Source organism: Danio aesculapii, chromosome 19, assembly GCF_903798145.1.
Source record: "Danio aesculapii chromosome 19, fDanAes4.1, whole genome shotgun sequence".
Taxonomy (NCBI): Eukaryota; Metazoa; Chordata; class Actinopteri; order Cypriniformes; family Danionidae; genus Danio; species Danio aesculapii.
The window spans coordinates 860628-875140 of NC_079453.1; the positions used below are offsets into that span (position 1 = coordinate 860628).

The window sequence follows — 14513 nt, forward strand, 5'->3', positions numbered from 1 at the left end:
CTAATGATGGTAATTACACATATTTTGTTCACAATTTACAGTAAGATTGTATCAGTTACCGCATTTACTAACATGAACAAACAATCAGCAATACATTTACTACAGTATTTGTTCATGTTCGTCAATAAAAATACATTTGTTCATTGTTAGTTCATGTTACCTCAAGGTCCAATGTCAATTTGTATGTTAATAATACATTAGTAAATGTTGAACGATGATTATTAAATGCTGTACAAGTATTGTTCATTATTAATTCATGTTAGTAAACACATTAACAAATGAAACCCTATTGTAAAGTGTGACCCATATTTTTTCAGTGAACTGTCCCTTTAAGGTGCTTCAACAAAACAGAAAAGCAGGTTTACATGCTAGAAATGTGTGTTATCGCCACTGTATAAAATGCTGGGCTCCACACAATTCCTTCAAGCTACAAATTTAAGTGCATTGAACATAAAACACTTAAGTTGTCCCAAAAAACTGAAGAATTGTGTTGATTCAGCTCATTTTAAACAAGCATTTTGGAAAAAGCAGCAAGAATCATCAAAATGCTCCTGCTGTTTTGTGTGTAGCATGTTCAGGGACTTCATTTCCCATAATTCCCTGCATGCTTTAAACGCAGCTCAATCATTCAGGCATGATAGTACCAGTACAGATGAGATCTAATATTCATCATCATCATCCTCCTCTGATGAAGAGCAGCTGTGGCTCTGTCGGTAGCAGTGCGCGAGGCTGCGGAGCTGCTCCAGATATTCGCTGACTTCTGCATGTTCGGGGCCGTGCGTGAGGAAACTGGGGGCCACACGCCGCAGGTCCAGCGCTGCACACGCTTTCTGCAGCTCCGACAGCTGGAGACCCACGGCAGGACTGCTCTGGAGAGACGTCAGCACAGGAAGACATGACACAGGCGGACAGGAAGCTGGAAACACAGGAAGAGGAACAGATTTAAAGGGACAGTACACACAAAGAATGAACATTTTGTCATGACTTACTCAGCCTTTACATGTTTCAAATCTCTTGAGGTTCTGTCTTCTGTTCAACACAATTGAAGATATTTTGAAGAATGTTGAAAACTGCGTAATAGCCATCAACTTCCACTGTAGGAATCACAAACACTATGAAGGTCGATGGCTATTAGTATGCAAGTGAATAGAATGAAAAATAAAAACCAAACATTTATTATATATATTAAATCTTGTTTTAAATATGCATATTATACATTGTTTAACTCAATATTCATTTATTTCTGCATACATTTTAGCACATAAATCTTATTTCAAGAGTTCACACTGAGCTGCTGATTGATTATAAAGCTTGTTTGGCATGCTGTCCCGGGAGAGAGCCCTGAGCTCATAAGATCCTCGAGCCTGGGGCTCCCTCCCGTTTGCAAGGCGAGAAGGGAGTTTGAGCTCAGGTAGATCTGGAGAACTCCCCTGCTGTAGTAGCTAACAGATAGCGATTGCTTTAAGAGATAACTACTTACTGGAGCATGTCTACGGTGCTGATTTGGGTTAGTCAATTAACTTAAGTTGCATGTTTTTGGAAGGTGGGAGGAACCCGGGGGAAACCCACGCGAGCACAGGGAGAACGTGTAAACTCCACACAGAAACGTCGGCTGGCTTGGTGAGGACTGGAACCAAAGACGTTCTTGCTGTGAGGCAACAGTGCTAACCACTGGGCCACCGTCTCATCTAGGAAAGGGGGGGGGGGGGGTGGGGGGGGGGTAGGGGTGGAAGGCGGGATTCTTCAAAACGAAGATGGCTGTTATATGGAACTTATGGCCTGTTTCCACTGAGTGGTACGGTACGGTACGCTTTTATGGCCGTTTCCACTGTCAAAAGGCATACCGAACCGAACGATCTGCAGTTATAATCAACTCATGTTCATAGAAAAGTTATTAATAAACATTTATACATGAGTATTTATGCATGTAAAGCATCTGTTTTGTGTGAAGAGCTTCTCATATGATATGTGAGCGACCCGTACAGCTTAACTGTAGACATTTCCTCGAGTGAAAATGACGTCGACTGAAACTTTCTGTCGTACACCACGCCCACCAAAAAGGCACCCTTGGTAGTGGAAACGCAAGCCTGAGAAAGGTGACCCGTACCAACCCGAACCATCCCATACTGTACCAGTCAGTGGAAACGAGCCATTAGGGTAATTATAGTGGCTTAGGGGTCGTCTGATTGGTGTATGATAAATTGGATAACGCAGGACCAGCCGGAAGCAATCATAAGCAGGTGATCCTCTCGAAATTAGTTTATAAATAAACTTCACTCAGTGCAGATTGGTTTATCATATTAGAGTCCAATGTTTTTACAAGGGAGATTATAACTTTATAATTCAGATACTGAAAAAAAGGCAGATTTTCATAGTTTTTTTTGTTTTATAGAACATATTGGACATAATCACGCTAAATACATATGAACACAGAATATAGATATGGATAAAACTGCAAAGTCTGTTGTTAGTACTACTGAACATTTTAATAAGTTGCACTGCATTGCTGTTGAAATCTACAACTCTAAAATAATAAAGGGTGATTAAAAACACACGTAAATGAGATTTCTTTTTTTAATGTTGTCTTTACATGAACATACACTATGAATAGAAGTCTTTATAAACTGACAGCTGCGTGGCAAACCTTTATTAAATAAATGGATATCTGAAAAAGAAACAAACAAAAGGCAGGCAGGCAGGGTGACTTAGCTCTGTGTGTTGTTGAGATGTGGGGGCGTGGCTTCCAAAACTTAAAGCAGATCTGAATGCATGCTTACTTACATACAATTGAAAGAAAGGGGCAGTTTTATATTGATGCGAGACTCACGGGAGCCAGGAGTGCTGTGGCTCTGGAGGAAACCCTGAGGGCTGAGAGACGGATTGAAGATCTGTGGGAACGGAGGAGTCACTTTACTGCCACTGGAGACCAGCTGAACCGCCCTGCACACACACACAGAGACAGAGACACGCACACACACTCAGATCTGAAGCCAGCCACAGGACTACAGTCTCAGAGCTGCTGTGTGTGTGAGACTCACAGTGGGGATGATGGGTAATGTGACCTGATGTATGCAGACAGAACATCCTCTCCTGAACGCTCGTAGTGCAGAGGACTAGGCGCCTCCATACCAGGGAGTAAACGACTAGAAATAAATCATATAGTTAAATTTATATTTATTTATATATATATATATATATATATATATATATATATATATATATATATATATATATATATATATATATATATATATATATATATATATATATATAATTTTATTTATATAATATTTAGATGATAAATATATTATTTATATAATTTTATTGACATATTTAATTTTTTATACAGTGCTCAGCATAACTAAGTTCACCCCATTTTGAAAATGAATATTACTCTTCATTTCTCAGAGAATATAGGCAATATATCTGATGCATTTAAACAAAACAAATTTATTAAACAGATATATTTATTAAAATAATATTTTAGTCACCAAACATGTTTAGAAATTGAAAGATAATATGTTTTTTAATCATTTATTTCTGTTTCTCTTGATTTTTGTAAAGCTTCCTATAGAAAATATGAATTTACATGACAGATTTGTGAGGGGTGTACTTATATATGCTGAGCACTGTGCATTAATATCCATTTCTCAGTGAATAAAGGTCATTTATTTTGGTGCATTTCAACAAACAAACAAAACTGTTTTATTAAACGGATATATTTAATAAAATAAGAGTTTAGTCACCAAACATCTTTATTATCAAAGATAAATATTGCAAAATAATTGACAATATTTCAACTAAATTTTCTAGATAGTTTGTTTCTCTCGATTCTTCCTCATTTTTATTTAACATTTTCCCTAACATAACAATTTGGGTGTAGTCATTTTAGGATTGAGATCTTCATTTATTTTGTTAGATTAGCTCCAGATTTGTCTTCAGGACTGACTAATCTAGTGCAGTATTTCCCAACCCTGTTCCTGGAGGCACACCAACAGTACATGTTTTGGATGTCTCCCTTATCTGACCCATTCACTTCAGCTTTTGGAGTCTGTCTAATGTTCTGATGAGTTGTTTCAGGTGTGTTTGATTAGGGAGAGGTTGAAAATGGGTACTGTTGGTGTGCCTTCAGGAACAGGGTTGGGAAACACTGATCTAGTGTAATGTATCTGCACAAATATATTACTGTAAAGCATCCTGTAGAAAATATGCCTGATATTTGAGAGATCTGTGAGGTGTGAGCACATTTATGCTGAGCACTGCATACACAATATATAACTGTGACCTTAAAATGGCTTTAAAACAATTAAAAACTGCTTTTATTCTAGCTGAAATAAAATAAATAAGACTTTCTCTAGAAGAAAAAATATTAGAGGAAATACTGTGAAAATTTCCTGAATCTGTTTGGGAAATACTTGACAAAGAAAAAATAAATTCACAGGATTCATTTACTAATAATTTTGACTTCAACTGTAGTAAACAGCATAATATTTGAGTAGTTTATATATATAATTATTAGTATTAATAATGCAGTATAAACGCGTCCTCTGACCTGACTAAACTCTGCTCATCCACACCCTTCAGAGTGACCGATTGGCTGAAGCAGAAGCGTCCGTCACTGATCTCAGGACAGGCAGAGAGGGATCTCCAGGGCAAAACATCAGAAAACGCATCCAGAGCGTCTGGCAGACAGCCGCCGAGCATCATGGGAAACGGCACAGAGCCATACGCTGAAACCACCTGCAGAAAAACACACGCGGAACAATCAGATCAACAGCCAGACTGAGGATTACAGCAAAGTCAAAGTGTTTACTTAACAAGGACCTATTGTGCAAAACTCACTCTTATAAGCGGTTTAAACCCAGTTGTGTGTGTCAGCAGTGTGTGAATATCTCCAGTCTCTAATATTAAACATGCATTAACTGTATTTCTTCTAATCAGACTTGATCAAAACAGCCTGCAGAAACACTTTGATTGACATTCTCCCTTTGTATGTGTCATCAGAGAGGGAAAGCCCCGCCCACTAGTGACCATCACTCCCTCATTAGCATAAACAGCCCTCAGATCTACCAATCAACAGAACTGACAGAAAAATAAAGCTCCATGTTTTCATTTGCGTTTCCAACCTCAGACCTTTAATGAGCCGGGCATGTCATACGGTGAGCTCAGTATGGACGTTAGAGCAGTTTACCATAGTGAAAATAAAAACAGCAGTCACTCGAGATGCATTTCTTGAATTTATTCCACTGTCATTTTTAGGATCTAGCAGGAGAGTGATAAAGCTATACCAGCTGAACGCAATCAAAAAGCGACCGCAGCTTTATATTAGCAAACTAAAACCCCTGATGTTCCAGGACTTGGATGAAAACATATATAGAAAATCTCTGTGGCTTTGAATGTGTGGAAAAGACCTTCTCCAACTCCATGATATTCCAGTGATATCTTATCATGAATTCTGAATAGTCTTTGTTGTTCTACTGACCTTCCTCCCAGAGGCGGTGAGCGCGTCTGAGAGCTGCCACATGGTGGCGCTGCAGTCTCTCAGCCTGTAGGAAACCGTCAGCGCATCTAAAGCCAGAGCCAGAACTGAGCTGGAGTGATACCACAGCAGCGGCTGCAGACAAAGAAAGATATTAGCATTTATTAATTATTAGTATTATTATTGATCAGCTGAAAAATGCAGATTGATCGGAAATTTTGCCTGTTTTGTAACATTTATTTATTAATTTCCTTTAGCATTTATGTCATCTGTACATTGTTAAAATGTAAAACTGCAACAAAATGTCATGTCAATAAAGCAAATTGAGTTTAAGAGGGAGAGATGTAAATATATTCCTTTATTTATTTATTTTTTTATTCTTAACATGTTTTGGGAATACTGTACAAATATTTTTGAAAAATGTCAATGTCAATAAAGCAACTTAACATTCTTTATTATTTTTATTTGACACTTATAGTTTTCATTTAAGCAAATAATTGAATGCCAAAGTTTAGTAAATAGTTTAAAATTTACATTTTTTTCTCAGCTTTAGTCATTTAACTAAAACAAAAAAGATTTTTTCCTGGAAGCTTGCTGAAATAAAATGTTTTAATAATCACTTTTATTTCTTTTTATTTTTAAAAATCACCCAATTAAATTTCATTTCAGTTAATGTTCACATATATATATATATATATATATTTTTTTTTTTAAAGATTTATTTTTGGCCTTTTTGCCTTTATTAGATAGGACAGTAGTCAGACAGGAAGCAAAGTGGGAGAGAAAGAGAGGGGGTATGGTCGGGAAATGTCCTCGAGCCGGTATTTGAACTCAGGACGCCCTGAAGTGCTACGGCACCATATGTTGGCGCGTTAACCACTAGGCTATTGCGCCGACGCTATTATATATTTTTATTTAAATTTTTTTATTTAATTTAGTATTTTCAATTTAATTTGAAAGCTTTTGACTTTGTCAATTTTATTTAAATTTATTTGAACCATTTTTAATGCATTTCAGCAGTTTTAGAATGCACAATGATTGCGTTTTTGACATTTTAATAGTTATTTTTAGGTCTACATATAGAGTTCATAATGTAGTTTCAGCTGTTTAAAAAATGGTTTCTTGGCAACTAACTACAATAAATACGTTTTTCCATTACTGTAATTAACTTAACATTGCATTTAACTGCAATAACATTACGTAATAATAATAAAACTTTAATAATTAATTTAACACTTATTTGAATAGTTCCACCAAAAAATAAATAAATAAATAGGGTTCATTTTTATTCATTTATAGTTATTTTATTTCATCAAATGTTTAATTTGTGTCAAGCAACACATTGTTTTCAGGATTAATTTTCTTTAATGTTGTCTTACATCATAGTTGAGCAATGGGAAGGCTGTGGGTGGAGGTGGGCGTCGGCATAGACCACCCCTCAGGGTCAAAGGACAGAATAGTGAGCTGTGATTGGCCATCTGAAGCGTCCCTAATGCGCAGTTCATCATGTGGTAAAGGTCCTTCATAGAGCTCTGTCAGCATCACATAACACACACACACACACACACACATACGCGTTTTTGTGAAAAACTGGTACATATGAAAAATACATCACAAATGGGGACATGCCTTTCTGAAGCTGCTAGAGCAAAGCTAAAAACAGGTTTAGGTTGCCAATGGCCTTGTTATGACAGTCATCTGTTAAGATTTGCATTTCAAGCTCATTTTGCACAACCTGATTTTTTACCTACATATGAGGACAAACATTAATTTCATCACTTTTCAGGACAAATAAACACAAATAAACTGATGTCTAAATAATACCTACATATTGGGACCATGGTAAAAAGTGAGACCTGAACTACACTGACATACAGTGATGTCCAAATCATACCTAGATAATGTATTGGCCACATACTGTAGTGAAGGGCGAGTTAAGATAAACATACCGATTAAAAAAATGTTTTGCTGTGAAGTATAACTGGAGACCAACTGAAATAAATCAACTACTAATGCTGCTCCAGAAAATAACTAAAATTGGATAATTATGACAGAAGCAAAGAGCAACCCATTATATAAAATATAGATTCAATACTGAATTCACAAGAACGATTTTATTGCTGTAGCAACACTGATTACAAAACAGCATCCTATCTGCAGTAACAAAAAAATGTGCAAACATTTAGTGTTTATATGCAGCTGAATACATGGGGACCAAAACAGATTGGTGTCCTGGAACTAATGCCCAAACAAAATTCTGATAAGATCAAAAAACACATATAAACTCAAACATAAAACAGCTAGTGTTGTCACGGTACTAAAATTTTAAAAACGTTCATTTCCTGCGAACATTTTGAGCGCGTTCTTAAAAACCGCTGATTTGCCGTTGTGTTCACATGCTCAACAGAAATGACTGTGATTGGCCGTGAAAGTCATCAGTTTACTGAAATCAAGGCTGTTGACTGAGTGTAACCACAGATACAGGGACACTGGAGCCTTTTAAAACCACGAAGATCAGTCGATTCATCATCGGATCGCTCGTATGTCAGCTCAGACAGACCAGCCGATCTTCACAGCTTTACAACGCTCCAGTGTCCCTGTATCTGTGGTTACACTTAGTAAACAGCGGTGAGTTCGATGAACTGATGACCTTCACGGCCAATCACAGTCATTTCTGTTGAGCATGGAAATGGACGTTTTTAAAATTTCAGTACCAATTGGTATCAAACTCCAGTATCGTGACAACACTAAAAACAGCATATATGTGTAAAGAAAAATCTCTCCTACCGACTCTGTTGTCTTTTCAAAGCAGCAATTCTGTTATTTACATAAAACTTAACAGCAGACCAATCTCTGTTTCTTAGTGCATGAGGTTCGGCCAACAGACACGAGACACAGTCTGCTTTCCCAGGAACTCTACAGCTGTGTATGAAATGCAGCATATGTTTTTCAACTGCATTGACCTCCTCTTCTGACCACTTCCTTTTCACAATGACTTTTGGACCTAAAAAAATTAAAATACAAAGCAAATCAATCAAAGCCAGTAAATGTCATTACTTACTACTGCTATACAATCCATACATATTATTCAATATATAAGTCCTGAACTACACACACACACACACACACTGATGTCAAAATCACACCTACATATTGGGACCATGGTGAATAATAGGCCTGAACTACACACACACACTGATGTCTAAATCACACCTACATATTGGGACCATAGTGAATAATAGGTCTGAACTACACACACACACACACACACACTGATGTCTAAATCACACCTACATATTGGGACCATGGTGAATAATAGGCCTGAACTACACACACACACTGATGTCTAAATCACACCTACATATTGGGACCATGGTGAATTATAAGTCCTGAACTACACACACACTGATGTCTAGATCACACCTACATATTGGGACCATGGTGAATTATAAGTCCTGAACTACACACACACACACTGATGTCTAAATCACACCTACATATTGGGACCATGGTGAATTATAAGTCCTGAACTACACACACACACTGATGTATAAATCACACCTACATATTGGGACCATGGTGAATAATAAGTCCTGAACTACACACACACACACACTGATGTATAAATCACACCTACATATTGGGACCATGGTGAATAATAAGTCCTGAACTACACACACATACACACTGATGTCTAGATCACACCTACATATTGGGACCATAGTGAATAATAGGCCTGAACTACACACACACACACTGATGTCTTAATCCCACCTACATATTGGGACTATGGTAAAGATTAAGTCTAATCTCATAATCTCAAACAGTTACCTGGTTTGAGATGGGCAACATCCAAGTCTACAATGGAGGGGGATTTAGGTCTACCCACATGTGCTTTCTGGGAGCCTATGATGAAGCATTTCAATAATAAATGATTAAAGAATTTATTAATATTGTACTTTAGTATCTTTACAATAAACATGTTATTCTTCTGACTTGACAAGTGATATGTTTTCTCATACCCATTTTTGCCTTTTTCTTTGAAGACACCTCGAGTCCCTCATCTTGAGGTCCCTCGTCTTGCAGGTTGCCTGCTGATAGTAGAGCATGCAAGCAACAATCTGAAGTATAGTAAACTGACTTATGTACATGACGAAATGTACAGTTCTAGCTAGTGTAATTATCCAGAGTAAGCGAGTAAAGGCAGAGCTGGAGGAAGAAAAATGTAGAAGTAGAATATACCATATACCATTCATATGATCCTCATTCTCTTGACTTCTGCAACTTGAAGTTTGCAGTTCTGCCTCATCACTGGAACTGTTGCTGGAGACATCCATTTCATCTGTTTAAAACAAAAACACATGAATTGCATCTGATTAAGACAAATCAGCTGCCTATGTTTGAAATTTTAGGAAATACTGACAATAATCCTAATATTTCACAGAATATACACCATTGTGAAATAAAATTGATCATGGATTACAGATTGTGTTAAAATACATATTACACAGTTATATTTACCTTGAGGATCTATTGTTATGCCATCTAATCCTTTGCCCTGGAGTTCGGGCAGTCTCCCTTTTTCCATAGCAATTAAGACCTTGCTAATCTTTGCAAGCTGTAAAGTGCTTTCAGGGAGGCGGTAGAACTCCCGATGAACTCTAATATCATGGCCAAGGAAGTTGGCTAATTGATCCATCTCATTGTCTTTAAGGTTTAATACTGTGGACAACGTGGCAACTTGCTTACGTAGCTTTGTTGAGCAAAGGGCTTCTGGATGCTTTGCTCCACTTTCTTTGGCATACAGGCGAATGCAGTCTGCACCCCGATAGTGAGACAGAGCACCTGGACGAGCAAATAAATGCTTGTTTTCAACAGGAACTTGACACCTTTCTCTCATTCTTATAAGGAAATCCACAGCCACAACCATATCAGGGGTCTGCAACACTGGTACTTTTCTCCCTCTCTTACCACGTATTTCCACTCTTTGAAAATAACCACAAAGCTTTTTCTCAAAGTCACTGAGCCCAGCTGCGATATCTTTGTGCATTGGTGTTTGGTCTCTAGACGTGTAAGACTGGATTTCCATCTTGGACACTTCACCCTCTCTTCTTCTGTTAAAAATGATGATCTGTGTCAGCATTACTTTGCAAAGATTGGCAAAGTTTTTGCTAGTAGGTTTTTCTTGTAGGGCGTTCACAAACTCTTGCTGTTTTGAGTATAGAAATGTGTGCAGTGTTCTGACATCCTCTGTAAATGGCAGGACTTGTGGCTTATTCCATTTAGCTTCACCCAGAGTAGTCAGTGCAGCTGCAGACACTACATCATTCCACTTGCTTTCATACAAACGTCTGAAATTTCGTGCACACTCTGCAACGGCTTCGCGTCCTGACATCAGTGCATTGCATTCCACCGAGTTGGCAATCTTCACCAAGCTGTGTCCAAGCTTCAGTGCCAGTGATGGTATCTTGTAGGTGTTTGTCTCCTCACTGAATCCAGCGACTGCTCTTACTGCTTTTATAACATGAGAAAAATTGCAGGGTTGGATGAAGTCCTCTATATTATGAATGGGTGTCAGTGATCTGGCAGTGATGAGAAACCTTGCTACTTCCCTCATTTTTTGTTTAACATAGTTATTTCTTCCTGAATGTGACTTCAGCCTGTTGTACATCTGCTCCCCTAAAAGAAGAATGTATCTATTTTTTTTTACAACATCTGAAACTTCATCATTCACCATCTCACAAGCAATGGTCCATACGCTTTTGCTAACATCCGCTGGTGGAGGAAGGCTCAAGCTGATGAGTGACTGAACTCTCCTCTGTCCAACTGTGTGTTTTTCATTTGTGGGGTTCTGGGGGCATGTTCGCATGTGTCTCCATAGGGTCTTTCTGTTGTACAGACCTTGACAGTGGATACAGTGACTGAAGTCAGAGGTAGATTTTTCTTCTTTGGGCCGCCGGCAAGCAACCATTTCCCCAATTCCAGCTTTTGAAACTGCAGCATTATGGGCAAAATTCCCTCTGCTTTTCAAAAGGTGTAATCTCGCTCTTCTTTCCTTTGACTTTTTGTCAAAGCTGAATGCCTTAGCTACCTCCAGTTCATTGTGATGAACAAACTCCAAGTGTCGTGCGATTTTAGAGAATGGCTTCTGACAATAAACACAATATTGTTTCTTCTTGTATCTGTTTATTTGCAGGTCAGTAGGCATCGGGGTCACAGATGTGGAGCGGTTATTTAATGCGCTTGCACTCCTGTCTGCTGCACTCCTGTCTGTTGCACTCCTGTCTGTTGTACTCTGAAACCCCACAACACCTCCCTTCAGTGGCTTAGCATGCAAGTTATAAAGCTCTTCACTTCTACAACTGCTGTCTGATGAGCTACTGTCTGAATCAGGGACATAATCCTTGTCACTGTAGTCAGAACAGGATTCCTCACAAGATATCTGTGGGATCAGTCAATACTGTATTAAAAACCCATTGAGAAACATTACGCTGAAATATGAAAGACATTTTGACCCCCCCTCCAAAAAACAAACAAAAAAAAACTAGCATATACCTCAGATTCATCATTCGCTGAGCTATCAGGCACCCGTCCTTCAATTACAAGTGCTTCAGACAGCTTTTCAAAGCGTTCAGCATGTCTGTTATGATGTTCTCTCAGTCGGTTTATCCGGGCAGCAAACCTGTGTAGCTGTGGTTATAAATAAACAGTTCAGAACCTGTATGTTGAAATTCCAACAATGTTAACTTTTTTAATAGCTTTTTTTTTAATTATTAAATTTAAGACAGATCAGGGTCTCCAAAAATCTCCAGTAACAGCAAAAAAAAAAAAAGGTTGCTAGATTTGGCGCTAGTCGCTTTTTTGAAAATTTGTCACTAAGGAGTCTGAAAATACACTAAAAATAAGTTGACACCACTGGGTCTAATTGGATCATTATGTTCCTTGTGTCTCATAAGACGATCAAGAACTTGACTCAAACTGAAAATATCTACCTGTTCAGTTGACTTCTTGTTGATTTTGGTAGGAAAGCATGCGGCCTCTTCTGATGGCGTGTTCTCATCACTGCAAGAGTCTGCTCGGTTGATCTGTAAAGAGAGAACATCATCTACTCTGAGAAACACTACATTTATTTCATACTGGAGAAACATCAGGACCTTCACACACACACACACACGAAACGATTCACACCACATCAATGTCAGTACAGTGGACAGATTATCCTCACACACACTCCTGGAATCCTCAAGCTACGTCACGGTTTAAAAATGAGGACTTTCTTATTATGTTCAAATAAGTCTATTACTCTATACAATAATAGATTAGAGTGAAACTGGAACCTTCTGAGGGTCTAAACGGATCATTATGTTCCTTGTGTCTCATAAGACGATCAAGAACTTGACTCAAACTTAAAATATCTACCTGTTCAGTTGACTTCTTGTTGATTTTGGTAGGAAAGCATGCGGCCTCTTCTGATGGCGTGTTCTCATCACTGCAAGAGTCTGCTCGGTTGATCTGTAAAGAGAGAACATCATCTACTCTGAGAAACACATTACATTTATTTCATACTGGAGAAACATCAGGACCTTCACACACACACACATGACACGATTCACACCACATCAATGTCAGTACAGTGGACAGATTATCCTCACACACTCCTGGAATCCTCAAGCTACGGCACGGTTTAAAAATGAGGACTTTATTAGTGGTGCGCATCAATTAAAATGCCCAGATTCAATTAGATTTTAATACAAGTTTTCTATTCGATTCACAAATCGATGAATATAAATTTAAAGTTTTGAAATTTCAAAAACTGAATCAGGTGAACATTTTACAAACGGTAAATTAATAAAAAATAATTTAAGCGGCCACTTGTTCTAAAAGCTGTTGCACATTAAACAAACAACAAAACTCCCCTCAGTAGCTTAACAACATATAGCCTAAAATAGTGGGCAGATTAATTTCTTTAGAACACCTGCCTAAAAAGAGTCCCATCTAAAACTTGATTAGCTTATTTTACATTTAAGATAAAATTAAACTTTAATATCTACAATATTTTCCAGTCTATAACTTTTCCTTCTCGTTTTCACAAAAATAAGCATATGCTTACAATATTAAGTTATTTATTCTTTATTATTTAATAATATGGCTTTGTAATATTCTCACAGATAGGCATACCTATTTATTTATCATGTTCTGGTAAAGCATTTAATTGCAACTTCGACATGACTGAGCTTTTCTCTAGAACACAATTATGAATGATGGGTCTAGCAAATTTTTTTCCTCACGCAGCAAACATTTTAAAAACAGCTTGAAAGAAATTTTTAACATGACTTATATTTTAAACCATTTAACTAAAGGAATTAATCAGTTAATCATTAAAAGCAGAGATGTGGTCTCGAGACCAGGAAATGATCTGTGTTGATCAGTGAGCATCACTTCAGTTCTGCTCCTGCTCAGGTGACCTCACACTGTTTCCACACACTGCAAAAGTTAAGCCCTGATGATGTATGTGGCTGTAAGTGTGAGTGCGGATGCCTCGATGACATGCATGTGCAATGATAACCAAAATAAATACAAAAAAATAATAATAATAAAAAAATCGATTCACTGCTTTTGAGAATCAATAATGAATGGACCACAGTTTAAAAAAAACTATTGGAAAAAAATGTTTTTGGCCATCCCTATTCTTATGTTCAAATAAGTCTATTACTCTATACAATAATAGATTAGAGTGAACTGGAACCTACTGAGGGTCTAACGGATCGTTATGTTCCTTGTGTCTCATAAGACGATCAAGAACTTGACTCAAACTGAAATATCTACCTGTTCAGTTGACTTCTTGTTGATTTTGGTAGGACAGCATGCGGCCTCTTCTGATGGCGTGTTCTCATCACTGCAAGAGTCTGCTCGGTTGATCTGTAAAGAGAGAACATCATCTACTCTGAGAAACACATTACATTTATTTCATACTGGAGAAAACTCAGGACCTTCACACACACACACGACACGATTCACACCACATCAATGTCAG

General features: G+C 37.7%; 2 protein-coding genes across 3 annotated transcripts in view; both read right to left on the reverse strand.

Moving 5' to 3' along the window:
• Positions 1-53: 53 nt before the first annotated feature.
• The window catches only part of msto1 (misato mitochondrial distribution and morphology regulator 1), a 23045-nt gene continuing 8585 nt past the window's right edge, over positions 54-14513 (reverse strand). For both annotated transcript variants that reach the window (XM_056480007.1, XM_056480006.1), the window contains exons 9-14: positions 6859-7011; positions 5483-5614; positions 4553-4740; positions 3039-3143; positions 2828-2940; positions 54-916 (exon numbers count right to left, since the gene is read on the reverse strand). In XM_056480007.1, coding sequence (XP_056335982.1) covers positions 660-916; positions 2828-2940; positions 3039-3143; positions 4553-4740; positions 5483-5614; positions 6859-7011 — 948 coding nt within the window. In that variant the 3' untranslated portion in view covers positions 54-659. The remainder of the gene's footprint in view (positions 917-2827; positions 2941-3038; positions 3144-4552; positions 4741-5482; positions 5615-6858; positions 7012-14513) is intronic.
• Positions 7959-10395, reverse strand: LOC130246853 (uncharacterized). Its single transcript, XM_056480009.1, has 5 exons — positions 10001-10395; positions 9729-9821; positions 9502-9573; positions 9311-9385; positions 7959-8483 (listed from the first exon to the last, which is right to left on the reverse strand). The coding sequence occupies exons 1-5, from the start codon at positions 10377-10379 to the stop codon at positions 8263-8265; spliced, it is 840 nt and encodes a 279-aa protein (XP_056335984.1). The 5' UTR covers positions 10380-10395; the 3' UTR covers positions 7959-8262.